The sequence below is a fragment of the Prionailurus bengalensis genome, chromosome E2 (genome assembly GCF_016509475.1).
Source record: "Prionailurus bengalensis isolate Pbe53 chromosome E2, Fcat_Pben_1.1_paternal_pri, whole genome shotgun sequence".
Lineage (NCBI taxonomy): Eukaryota > Metazoa > Chordata > Mammalia > Carnivora > Felidae > Prionailurus > Prionailurus bengalensis.
This window is the reverse complement of record NC_057352.1, coordinates 11461580-11475109: the sequence shown is the minus strand read 5'-3', so window position 1 is coordinate 11475109 and position 13530 is coordinate 11461580. Positions and strand designations below refer to the sequence as shown.

At 56.1% G+C, this 13530-nt stretch overlaps 1 protein-coding gene across 1 annotated transcript; it reads right to left on the bottom strand.

The window, feature by feature from the left end:
• Positions 1 to 2: 2 nt before the first annotated feature.
• On the bottom strand, positions 3 to 2250 carry GPR4 (G protein-coupled receptor 4). The gene has a single exon (XM_043600513.1). The coding sequence runs from the start codon at positions 1975 to 1977 to the stop codon at positions 889 to 891; it is 1089 nt and encodes a 362-aa protein (XP_043456448.1). The 5' UTR covers positions 1978 to 2250; the 3' UTR covers positions 3 to 888.
• Between the last annotated feature and the right edge of the window lie 11280 nt (positions 2251 to 13530).

Sequence of the window (13530 nt, the reverse complement as noted above, 5' to 3'; positions counted from 1 at the left end):
CAAACATTGTATTTATTTTTATTTACTTGTTTACCGTGAGCCCCATGAGGGTGGGGCCTGGGCTGATTTGGTCACCCTTGTGTTCCCAGCCCCAGCCAGCACAGGGCTGGGCAGAGAGTAGATATAAATAAATCTCTGTTGAACAAATGAATAAATACCCTTCTCTTGTCCTGAGCCCCTTCCCAAGCTTGCCCTGCTCGCCACTCCTCCAGCCAGTCTGCCCCGATTGCCCTTCCCTTAGGTCCTGAAAGTCTCCCTGGCCCTCAGTCCTGACTTGGAGAACGCGGTTTATCTAGAAACTCACACGTGTTCTTTGTGCCCTCACTCCCTCATGTGACCAGGGGCTTCCCAAGGGCAAAGATGTTCCCTCTGCACTCAGTGAATTTCTTCTTCCGTCTCCTTCAGTCACAAAAATTCTACCTCCTTGTTGGAAATATCCTTTTTCCTCTTTTGGTCTTTAGCTTCTGGAGACCAAACGTTTGACTTCATTTACCTTGTCGCCTCCTCCAGGAAGCCCTCCCTGACTCACAGACTGGGTCCGAAGTCCTTTGGGCTCCCTGTCTGAGCCCCACCCAGTCAGGATCGTCACTGTCTGTCTCCCCCATGGGAGTGTGGGCGAGTGAAGGAGGGCCAGCGGTGTTGTTGGTCAGCACTATGCCACGAGTACCACCCAGCGCAGCGCTAGGCACAGATAAACTGAAGGAGGTCACGGTGGACGATGATGGACCAGTGACCCACCAGCCTCACCGTTTTCCTATTTTCTTCCACTCTTCCGAATGTTAACACAGCCTTATTTACATACAGTTTGCATACATCAGACCAGGAGGGAAGGGAATGTGGGCTAAGATTTGAGGAGCGGGGAGAGGGAGTTCTGGGCAAGTTGGAGGCTCACTGTGCTGGCGGCAGCATCTTTAGCTGAAGCTGGTCCGCCTGGGAGGGTGGAGCTGCCGCCCAGCCAGCTGCCACGGCCTTGGCCATGCTGTTCCTCTTGGAGGTGAGCGGCGTCTCCAGGGTGAGCGACGCGTTGGCCATCTCCTGCGGCTTGTCACTGGCCAGGAAGCGGAGCAGATTGTGCAGGGCCTTGGCCACGTCGCTGCGGGCCCCCTCGTTGACGAGGCAGTAGAGGATGGGGTCGGCCACGCAGTTGAGGCTGGTGAAGGCCAGTGAGCTGTGATACGCTGAGAAGACGCGCTCCTCGAAGCCACAGTCCCACGGGCGGCCCAGGTAGACGGCGCTGCGTGAGAGCAGGAGCACGTGGTAGGGCGCGAAGCAGACCAGCACGATGGCGATGAGGCTGAGGGCCAGCCGCTTGATCTTGGCCTTCTCCTGGCGCTCGGTGGACACGCTGCCCCGCACGGCCCGCAGGATGCCGCGGTAGGACAGCAGCATGAGCGCCCACGGGAAGAGGAAGCCCACAAAGACCCGGTAGAGGTTCATCCAGGCCACCCAGCCCTCCATGGGGAACTTCTCAAAGCAGAAGGTGTGGTTGTAGCGGTCACGGAAGAGCTCGTCGTGGAACAGGGGTGCCGAGTTGGCCCCCAGCTCCGTGGCCCAGACCACAGAGCTCACGGCCACGGCCGTCTTGACGCGGCGCAGGCGGGCAAACCGCAGCGGGTGGGCCACAGCCAGGTACCGGTCCACGGAGATGCAGCACAGGAAGGCGATGCTGATGTAGATGTTGGTGTAGAAGATGAACCCGAAGAGCTTGCAGGAGCCGGGGCCGTGGATCCAGTTGTCGTGGTGCAGGAAGTAGTCGACCCACAGCGGCAGCGTGCAGATGTACAGCAGGTCGGCGATGCTCAGGTTCATCAGGTACACGCCCAGCTCGTTGCGCTGCCGCACCTGGCGGTAGGCCGCCCACAGGGCCAGGCAGTTGGTGGGCAGGCCCACCCCGATGACGAAGATGTAGAGAGACGGCGGGAAGAGGTGGTCCACGCGCGAGTCCACGTGGCAGCCCTCCCACGTGCGGTTGCCCATCCTCGGCACTGGGGCTGTCGAGGCACTTCCCCTGGCCCACGGGGGCTGTGGGGCCACGGGGGGCGGGAGGCCATCGGGCCCCCTGAGCCCCCTCCTTGGGGGCTCAGGGGAACATGGCGGGAGGTCGTCCACGGGGAAGAGACGAGGGTGACCGTGACTTGTGGGCCAGCCTGGGCGGGGAAGGGTAGAGCTGGAGAGGGAAAAGTTGGAGGAAGGACAGAATTAGGACAGGAAGGAGGCTTGGGGGGGGGGGGGCGGGATTATAAAAGCTTTGTCTTGGGGCGCCCGGGTGGCGCAGTCGGTTAAGCGTCCGACTTCAGCCAGGTCACGATCTCGCGGTCCGTGAGGTCGAGCCCCGCGTCGGGCTCTGGGCTGATGGCTCAGAGCCTGGAGCCTGTTTCCGATTCTGTGTCTCCCTCTCTCTCTGACCCTCCCCGGTTCATGCTCTGTCTCTCTCTGTCCCAAAAATAAATAAACGTTGAAAAAAAAATTTAAAAAAAAAATAAAAGCTTTGTCTTGTCAAGGGGGTGTCTACAGACCCAGTCAGAGTGTAAATGAGGGAATACTGGGGTACGGGTGGTGTTAAGAGGAAGATATTCGTATGGGGCGCCTGGGGGGGGGCTCAGTCAGTTAAGCGTCCGACTTGGGCTCAGGTCATGATCTCAGTTTGTGAGTTCAAGCCCTGCGTGGGGCTCCGTGCTGACAGCTCCGAGCCTGGAGCCTGCTTTGGATTCTGTGTATGCCTCGCTCTCTCTCTCTCTCTCAAAAATAAATAAACATTAAAAAAATGTATAAAAAGGGAGATATTTGGAGAGATCGGAGAAAATAAGCGTGGCTGTGTGGAAATGGCGAAATATGCAAGATAGTTTGAGACGGGACAGACCGCAGTCGGGGAGTGTTGAGAACGCCAGGCAAGGCCATTCAGGGTGCCGACGCTTCCCGGGACCCCAGTGTGAAATAAGGAAATAAGCAAGGTAGCCAGCAAAGAGAAGAGCGTGGAAAAGCAGGAGCCCTCGGTCCGGGGAATGTGGGAAGGGTTAAGAAACAGGAAGGAGGTGAGTAAGGGCTATACAAAGGAAGGTTACAGATGGAGTGAGGAACTTGAGGGGGGCAGGGGAGGGACCCCTGGCTTGATCTTCCGTGTGAGCCGAGCAGCAAGCTGGGGGGAGGTGGCCCACCTCACACAGCACAGCTGACTTAACAGCGCCTGTAGGGAGAGAGGTCTACAGTGAGGGGGTCAGGGACACCCCCTTCTCCCCACACCCCTTGCCATAACCTCTGGGCTGTAAGAGGGTGGACGTCCTCCTGCAAGAGGGTGGCGATGCCCAGTTGAGCCTCTTTCTAAGCAATGGATCTCTAAAAGTGCAGGTCTGGGGATCCAGATATATTTTCCCGGACAGATATAAAAATAAAGACCCAACTCAGATTTTCGAACTTCCTTCCAGGGAACTGTGTAAAATGCACCACTGTGGTATCATGCTTTGGGAAATGCTAACTCTGTCATTTCACAGACAGGGACGTGGGGCCCAGAAAGGCTGGTCGCTCCCCCCAAGGATACACAGCAAGGCCATGCTGGCGGCTGGGACCCGTCTTCCGCTACGAACCCAGGGCACCCCAACGTTGACAGTGATAATAACGGGTAATAACAGATAGTTTATTGAGGCCCACCCCACAGCAGACCCTGTCCTAAGCGCTTTTACGGGTATTAATTCATGACATTTTCAAGAACCCTACGAGGAAAATACAGCTATCCTTTCTATTTGACAAACTGAGGCACAGAGCCCTTCAGAGACCTGTCCAAGGTGCTGATGATGAATGAGGAACAATCTCGGCTCTCCCCCTTTTTCTCCAGCCTGTGATCCTGTTTCCCCCCAAGAGTAACCGGACGTGGACAGAAAGGGGCCCTCGGCTGGATAGTGGGGGCTGGGAACCATGGCTGCTCTGGACCGGGGAAGGGGAAGGGACAGGGACAAGAGCTGCTGGATGTGATCACATTCGGACAGCAAGGGGAAGCCCTGGAAGCAGGGCCGGCAAACCTCCCTCGGGGACTGCTTCCCTCATTGCCTCTCCCCTGCCCTAACTTCCCTGAGTGCGAATCCTGGGCCTGTCTACCCCTTGGGGAGACCTGCAGACACAGGGCAAAGGACAGTCATGGACTACCCCCTGACCATTGTCAGCCCCAGAGGGAAGGAGAGTGAAGTCCTGAATCAGCGGCATCTTCGGAAGCCACTCTATCCAGAGCTTTGCACAGAGTTGGATTTTTTTTTAATGTTTTATTTTACTTTTTGAGAGACAGAGTGTACGCAGGGGAAGGGCCGACAGAGAGGGAGACACAGAATCCAAGGCAGGCTTCAGGCTCTGAGCTGTCAGCACAGAGGCTGATGGGGGGCTCGAACTCCCGAACCGTAAGATTATGACCTGAGCTGAAGTCGAACGCTCCACCGACTGAGCCACCCAGGTGCCCCCAGAGTTAGTTTTTTAAGCTGTGAAAGCATCGTCATCATTATATTATTATTATTATTATTATTATTAATATTTTTAAACATCTTAACTGGAAACCCATCTAAGACAGTGAAAAGCTGCTCGGCGTGCCCAGTGAAATGAGGTGGGATGAGGGGAGCCACCTTTGAAGGGTCCCCAGGACGCACTTAGAAAACCACTGGTTGGGTCAATTGGACATATGGGGAAACCGAGACCCAGACAGGGGAAGGGATGAGCCCAAAGTCATACATCGGGTTCTTGGAAACCTCCCAGATGCCTCAGCATCTTTCCATGGGAAAGTCCTCTTGGCCCTACCGCCACCATAAATCCTGAAGCCATGTATTCTCTCGGAAACCCCTGCCGCTGTCCGCCGTGCACTACCATCACTGCTTGCTCGGACCTTTACAGTAGCTCCTCACTGCTTTCCAGGCTGCCATTGTGGCTTCCTTCAACTCGTTTCCCACAGGGCAGCCACAAAGGTCTTTTTAACAGGGAAATCACTCCTCAGGTGACTTCTATGCTTGAAACCGCACCCCCCCTTCCCCCCCCCCATGCCTTCCCAGTGGCTTTAGGGTAAAATGCAAACGGCTTGCCCCAGGTGACAAGGCACTGCCGGACTTTCTCCCCCCCCCCCACCTCTCCTCCCCCATCTCAGCAAGCTCAAGGCCCATGGCCTTCTTTTCAGCCTCAAAACCTTTGCTCTTTCTCAGATCTTCTTAGGACGAAGCTCCCTCACCTCCTTCACTTCCACGGGGAGGCCCTCCCCGCCCAGAGTCCCACCCCCCCCCAACACCAACACCACCCCCACCCCGGGGCGCTCTCTTCACATCACCTAGTATCTTGTTCACATCTCTCTGCGGGTCTGAGGTGGACATTCCAGGAGGGCGGAGACCAGGTGTTGACTCCTGTATCCCAGCACCCAGGACAGGCCCAGCATATAGTAGACACTCAATAAATGACTGTGGCTTGAAGGAACAGGCATAGGTCAGCCCATCCCGTGATGCAAGAGAGGCAACACAACCTCCTCCTCCTTCCCCCTCCCCCACCCGCCCCCAACAAGTTCAAAGAAGTCCCTGCGGGGGGGTCCCAGGGAAAGAGATTGGAAGGGAAAAAGTGAAAAGGGCAGGATCTATCCGCTACATAATTGACTTTGAAAGGTCAGGGCTGAGTCCTGTTTAGTAAGCCCTACCCCCTGTGGGGTCCTCGGCAGCCAAGCGGCTGCCCCCACCCCAGACTCACAGGCAGAGGTTCCTGGATCCTGTGGACAAAGGAGAGGGCTTGCTCCTGGCTGGAACAGCAATCCTGTCCCTTTGAATCTTCCCCACCCAGACCCGGTCCCTCAAAACACCCCCCCTCTCTCTGCTCTCAGCCTCCCCTTCTCTCTGACCCTTGGTCTCCTCCTCTCTCCCCTTCTTTCTCTCCCTCTTCTTGTAACATTGAGAAAATGCCTTCTTTTTTCAGATCCTCAGTTCTTCTGTATAAAGGTGGGGGGGGGGGAGGGCAGAACTTTTATATTCGTCACATCGCAGACACGAAAATCCTTGGTAGAACATCATAACATCTACAAAATGTGCAGCATTTGAACAATTATTATTCCATGGATGAGACAGAGGAACCACAGCTGGGAGTTCCCTCTGTCCCACCCACTCAAGACCCCCCTGGATTCAGCTGGGGTGGGTACACAGGCATGAGACTTCTTTCCGGAAGCCAGAGGAAATACACTTCTCATGGCTAATTTCCTCAAAGGGGAACCAGTTGAGCGCTCATCCCATCCTCCTCCCTTCCCTCCTCAACCCACCTGCTTCCTGGGGATTCTGAGCATGGGGGAGGGCCATTCAGCCCTCTCTTCTCCCCACCCGAGATCTGCCCACCATCAAACCCTCAAAAGCACAGGACCAGAAACTCTTAGGATTCCGCAGTGCAACTGGTCTATATGCCCCAACTGGGGGTGCAAGGCTATTTCTGGCCCCTTCCTGGTACACATGGGGAAACTGAGGCCCCGCGCAGCAAGTCCGCGTCCTATGATGTGTCAGAACTGGGCAGATCTCCTATCTTCTTAACCAAAGAGCTTCCCCTCCCCTGTATGTTTTCTCTCCTCACTCCCTGTGTTCCTGTAATTTTTCTCAAGTCGTTCTGGGGTTCTCAGCCCCCCTGGAGGATCCGCTAAAAGACACAAGGATTTTCTCCGCGCAAAAAAAGCAAGTGACCACAGCGTCTTTTGTGCCCCTTCATCAACTGACTCCCTTGCCCAGCCTCCTGGGGTCAAGACCCTGCTAGCCCCTCCCCCAGAAGGGCAAGGAGGAGAGATAAACCCAAGTGTGGAGAGATAGTGAGGGGGCAGGAAGGACTGGTCAGACCCCGGCCTCCACTTTATGCCTCAGCTGCTCAAACCAGATAAGTCCCTGGGCCCCACCAGCCACCCCGAAATCCAGCAACACTAAAGGACTGAGAGGGTTGAGGACACAAGGCTAAGATGGGATGCAGCCCTCACCCACCCACCCCCGCCACCCTCGGGGTTCACTCACCAGCCTTGTCCTAGAAGCCACCAGACTGCCCCCCTTCCCTCCTTTGCAGGCTCCGGCTTACCACCCCCTTGGCAGTCCCGGGGGACCGGCCAGCTCCGGTCTGCTCATTAGGGGACGAAATGTGATCACCGCGCCTCGCTCCCCACCTGGTGCCCTGGCGGCCAGGCGGAAACTGGGGGGCAGTCAGGCCACCGTGACCACCTCGCTGGGCCTCAGTTTCCCCATGCCTACCAAAGGGGTCCCCAGCACCCCCCACCTCCCACACCGCCCCCAAGGGACGCCAGGGTCCTCCCACCCTACCCCTCTGACAGCGTTCTCAAATCCTCGGTATCTATTGTTAGTCTGGTTCATGGTTTACCATTCTATTATTATAACATTCTAGAGCTTTACCTTTCTTCCATTCTATTATTATTATCCTAGCGGCTTTCCATGCCCTTACCCTTTAAGTTTCCAATATTCTAGGAGTCTCACATTCCAAGATTCTAAAGTTCTATTGTTAGAACACTATGATTTTTTTTAAACATTCTACGACTTTCATAATCTGTTATTAAACTCTCAGTGATTATTATCTTTGCCCAGCAAACACACATACGTACTTCCCTTTTCTTTTTTACAGAAATGGGGGGACATACTCCATCTACAGCGAACCCCTTTCCTCTTCCCTTAGCTATTCTGCTTTTTAACATCCCAGCTGCCTGAAATTCTAAGATTGTGCAGGATTCTAAAATACTAGGGATTGATGGGAGGTTGGGGGGGGGGTAGTAAGTAGTCATCTCCCCATAGCCCCTCATATCTCACTACCTGGGGGGTGGGGGGGGGCTACTGGGAACCCAGGCTGCTCCCATACCCCTGCCCTGCCGGCCTTCCCCTCATCCCTCCCAGCTCGCTCACACCAGCTGAGTTATTATTTGTCTAGACACAAACCAAATTATAGGCCCTGCCCCGAGGGAGCAGTGGGCTTCATGGGGAGGGTCAGGAGAAGGCGGCGGGAATTAATCCCTGCACCGCCCCCCCCCCCATCTTCCTCCTCCTCTTCCCTCCTTCTCCCAAGCTCCACCCCTTCCACCCAAACCATCGCTTGTCCCTTCTCCCCTCCCCACCACCACGGTTTTAGAAATATTTTCTCTTCTCTCCTTCTCAAACGCTGCCCTCAGGATTCCAGCTATTCATACTCACCCTGGCATTCTTCCCTCCTCACTGTGAACACCTCTTTTCCCAAATTAATCCGACTTACTGGCAGCAAAAGAAGCCGGCTCTCTGGATTCGGGCTTCAGCTGAACCGGAGTCCCAGCCCCCAGCCTGGCACTGACTCACTACGGGGACTGCTGCTCTTGGGCCCTCAGTTTTCCCATCTGAAAAATGGGTGCTTGGCCTAGCCGCCTCGGTAAGCCCTTCGAGCTCTCTGCTTTGAACGCTGAAAGCTGCCAAGATTCCAACATCATTTTTTTTGAAAAAAAAAAAAATTTTTTTTTTAATGTCTATTTTTGAGAGAGACAGAGTGCAGGCGGGGGAGGGGCAGAGAGCGAGGGAGACCCAGAATCCGAAGCAGGCTCCGAGCTGTCGGCGCGGGGCTCGAACTCGCGAGCCTTGAGATCATGACCTGAGCTGAAGTCGGACGCTTAGCCGACTGAGCCACCCAGGCGCCCCAACACTACTTTTTTTTTTTTTGGATTGAAGGATTCATATATCCTGAGGCCCTTTGATTCGAAGGTTGTGCAGCCCCAGTCCCTCCTGATCCTTCTCACGTCCTGGGCCCTTCCATTCAAAGACTTCACACCCAAGGGTTCTTAATTATGATTCCCAGAGTTCAGGAGCTGCCCATTGTCTCTCTCATTTCCTCCCACTGGGATCCCCCAGAAAGGGAAACCTCCCCATCCTCACCCCAAACCTGAACTTGAGTTCATCTGCAGAGCCAGAGCTTGTGAGGAGCCCTCTTGGAGGGTTCACGAGGAAGGGGGCTGGTGGTGGGCCCTGGGGTGGGGACCCTGGGGGTGGGGGGGGGTGGCCCCTATCATCTCTGTGCCTGCACACAAATCCCCCAGCGTACATCCTGCCTGAGTCCACAACACACATCTCACGGCCAACAATGGCTCACAGAAATCCCAGAGCTCTCCCTCAGCCTCGTCGGGGGTGGTGGGATGTCCGGGGCAAGCAGCGGGGGAGGAGGGAGGGAGGTGGAGGCAGGAAGGAGTTAACGGTGACCTAGCCAAATCCTGGAAGGGAGGAAGTGGGGGAGGAAGTCCACCCCCCAGCCAGGAATTCCTGAAATTGGAGGGTGGGGTGGGTGCGACCTCAGGAGCAGTGGGGTGACTCTCTAAAGGGGGCTCTGGGGTCACGGTGCCATTCAGAGTCCACCAGCCCCAACTGGCAAGTCTGCTTCCCCCCACTCCACTCCCAAGCAGCTCCTAGGCCCAGGGGAAACCTCTGGGATGCCCCAGAATTCGGAATGAGGTGACGATGGGGTGACGGTGCCAGCAGAGGGTCTTTAAGATACACAGAGGAAGAGACAGAAATACGAGAGAGAGAGGGAGGGACAGGAAGGGAAAGGGCAAAGAGGTGCACAGAGGCCGGGAGAACCACGGACTTGGAGGCAGGGAGCGCCGCTGAGCCTCAGAGGGACAGGGGCAAAGGGAGACAGGGAGAAGGGATACAGAGACGGAGAGACAGAGCCAGAGACCGACGGAGATCCGGCAGAGACACAGAGACATCCAGAGAGGCACGCCGAGAGGGGGAGAGGACCGCAGGTGGGGACCCATCAGAGACGGGCGCCGAGAGGGAGGCCGAGCCAGAGACGCGGTCCGCGCGCAGACGGCGGGAACGCCGGCCCCAGAGAGGGGCGGGGACGGGCCGGCGCGGGAGACTGAGGCAGCCGACGCCGGGGCGCAGGGCCCCCGAGGGGCTCGCCGAGGAGCGGCCCCCGGCGGCCGGACGCCCGGCGGGAGCCGGGGAGGGACCGGCGCCTACCTGCGCGGAGCGGCTGGACGGGGCGGGCGGCGCCTCTCTCGGCTGCAGCTGCGTCTGGGCTCGCCCGCGGCGCAGGGACCCGGCGGCGACTCCTCCCGGCCCCGGGCCGCAGCCGCCGGCCGAAGCCCCGCCCCGCCCCGGCCGGCCCCGCCCCCATTAACCCCTCCCCGTCGCCGCCCCTTAACCCCTTTAAGCTTTCACCCCGCTAAAGGCAGGAAACCTCACCTGCTGCCCTAGCGCCCCCACCCCCCCTCCCGCGAGTCCCCAGCCTGGAGGCCGGGCCCCCATCTCATTAACCCCGTGTGCTGACCCTCCCTCCAACCCCACACCTCCGACCTGACCGACCCTTCAGACTTTGACCCTCGTTGAGCTGAGCTATTTCCTCCCCTCCCAGGCCCAGTCCTTAACTTTCTGGTCATCGCGTGCCTCCCTTCCCAAGGGACCGCACAAACGAGTGGGGCCAGGGCCACCCCTGGAAGGAATGCTGCCTCTTGGCTAGCCAGACCTTAGGCTAATGACTCTGTGCCTCAGTTTCCGCTTCTGTCCAAGTGGTCCCTCGCATGGCCAGTGTCATGGGGAATGTCATTTCGTAGTGTTAACGCTACCAAGTCTATAAAGCATGCCCCCCCCTCCGCCCCGTCCTTCCGTTCCACCCTGTTCCATTTACTTTTCCCCCGTAGAAATTGTCCCATCACGCATTCAATGTACTTCATCCCCCCCCCCCTCTTTTTTTCCATTATCTGTTTGCATCTGGTTTCTTTGCTGTTGCCCAGCAGATAGCCGGACACACGATAGGTGTGCAAGAGGCCCGTTTTCAGCGAGTGCATGCGGGAACGATCAATGCTTCAGAAGCATTTGCTGAGTTTTATTACGACCATCACGACCTTCAGAAATTGGTCGTGAGAATTCCGTCTTGGTCAAAGCACTTGGGACAGACCTGGCATGTAGCACACAGAAACGACAGCTATTAGGTTCACAAACTCCTTTGTCTTTCATTCTTGTTTTCATGTGTTTGTTTTTAAAGTTTATTTATTTATTTAGAGACAGAGAGCACGGGGGCGGGGCAGAGAGAAAAGAGGGAGAGAGAAAATCCCAAGCAGCCTCCTCCTCCTCCTCGTTGCCAGCCCAGAGCCTGACACGGCTCAATCCCATGAACCCTGACATCATGACCTGAGCCAAAATCAGGAGTCGGATTCTTCACCGACCGAGCCACCCAGGCGCCCCATCTTTCTTTATTTTCAATAAAAATTAAAGTGCCCGGATCTTGGGGCCCCTGGGTGGCTCAGTCGGTTAAGCGTCTGACTTTGGCTCAGGTCATGATCTCGCGGTCCGTGAGTTCAAGCCCCACGTCGGGCTCTGTGCTGACAGCTCGGAGCCTGGAGCCTGTTTCAGATTCTGTGTCTCCCTCTCTCTCTCTCTCTCTGCCCCTCCCCTGCTCATGCTCTGTCCCTCTCTGTCTCAAAAATAAATAAATGTTTAAAAAAAATAAAAAATAATAATAAAATCCCCGGATCTTAAGGGAACAATACCATGAATTGTGACAAACAGATACACTCGTGTGACTAAGCACCCAAATCAAGACACAGAACATTTCCCGCACTCAAGAACATTGTTCTTTGCTCCTTTCCGTTTTTTTTTTTTTTTAATTTTTTTTTCAATGTTTATTTATTTTTGGGACAGAGAGAGACAGAGCATGAACGGGGGAGGGGCAGAGAGAGAGGGAGACACAGAATCGGAAACAGGCTCCAGGCTCTGAGCCATCAGCCCAGAGCCCGACGCGGGGCTCGAACTCCCGGACCGCGAGATCGTGACCTGGCTGAAGTCGGATGCTTAACCGACTGCGCCACCCAGGCGCCCCCCGTTTTTTTTTTTAAAGGTAGCTATTCTTATAGTCATTTGCTGTGTGCCCTTGGACAAGTGACTTCCCCTCTCTGAGCCATATTACCTACTTCATCTCAGGGCTCTTGAGGGACACAGAAAGCGAAGAGAGTCAACCAAGCGCCCAAGCGACCTGCAACGCACAGAGGAATAGAGACATTTGCCTTTCTTCCTCCTTCAAGGACACAGTCGGGGAAAGCATCAAGGGAGATATCACGAAGGCTGTAGCCCCTCCCGACAAAGAACCTGGGACGCGTCCTATCCGTTTCAAGACAAGCCCCGCAGACCCCTCTTGTCAGAACCAGCTTGGTCATTCCAAGCTCCTCCTAAGAAGAAATCCTAAGGGGCCACTGGCAGTGAGGATCCCCTTGTCTCCTGGGCTCACCTGGTGGGAAACAACTAGCCATTCAGGTCTTAGGTGGGAGCATTTATGAAGGGACGTTTCAGGGGGGGGGGGGAACGGTGAAGGAACCCACATAGGATGAGGCGGCAGCAGGGGACCAGCCACCGTGAGAATCAAGCCATTGCCACCCTTAGGGCAGGGAGCTGGGGTTTGGAGAGGAGGCCGCAGAACTCGAGGCTCTAGGCAGAGGAACACAGCCACTGCCAGAAGGGCAGGGATGCAGGGAGGGGCCCCCCAAATAAATACTCCCACCTCTCCCCTCCTGCATTCCCATTGCCTCCAATAGGCAGAACCCAACCAGAAGGCGGAGGGCGAAGGACCCCCGTGGATGGAGCGGACACAGGCCGGTCTCCCAAGGTCCAGGGCAGGAGGAGACGGGCTCAGCGTCACTCTGGGGGGCAGGTGGAGAGAATCGCCCGGCACTTTTTCCATGCAGGTCTAAGACCCGGCACAAGGGGGCGACAGAGCACCGGGAGCACCAACGAAAAAGGCTGTTTCCAGAGCGTGGGCCACACAGAAAAGGAGGCTTTGATTTGAGAGCGGTAGGAAACTGGCTTCTGAGACCTGGGGGTCTGGAGGGGTGATAGGATGGCTGAGCGGTACCGGCTGCGTAGGAGTTCTCCAAGTGGATGCATTCCGACTGGGTGTCAGGATGCAGAGGGAACCGCCTGTACGGAGGCTCAGAGGCATGAAATGTCGCAGGGACGGGCAAACACTGGTGGTACAGATGGCTGGAGATAACAGATGGGGACAGGAGAGGCTTCTGGCTGGAAGAGCAAGGAATAAGAAAGGATTGGGGGGAAAAAAGGGGGGGAGGGCGGCTGACATTCAATGACCGCTGACTAAATTCCAGGCACTGTGCTAAGCACTTGGTGTGAATACCTCATTTAATCCTAAACAACGGCAAACAAACACACCTACACGGAGATGCCATTTCACAGATGAAAACACTGAGGCACAGATGAGGAAGTTGAAACGCAGGAATTTTGGCAATCGGGTTCCAGTGCTCTAACCACTGGTTGGCTATTTATTTCTCAGGGTGGGAAATCGAGGGTTGAGGTGTTTGAACTCTGACCCCCTTTGTAGAAGAGACTTTCAACTCGCTCACACAGAGAACTCTCGTATTCATCCAGCAAACATTCCCTGAGCCCCTGCTGTTGTGCTGGGCAGCGCTGGGGACACAGCAGTGACCGCAACGGCCCTGGCCCTTCCCTTCCAGGACTGGCAGCCAGTGTGGGGGTGACAAATATCCCTTACAGTGACACTTCGGCAGGTGGGAGGGGGGTGCTGGAAGCCAGAGGG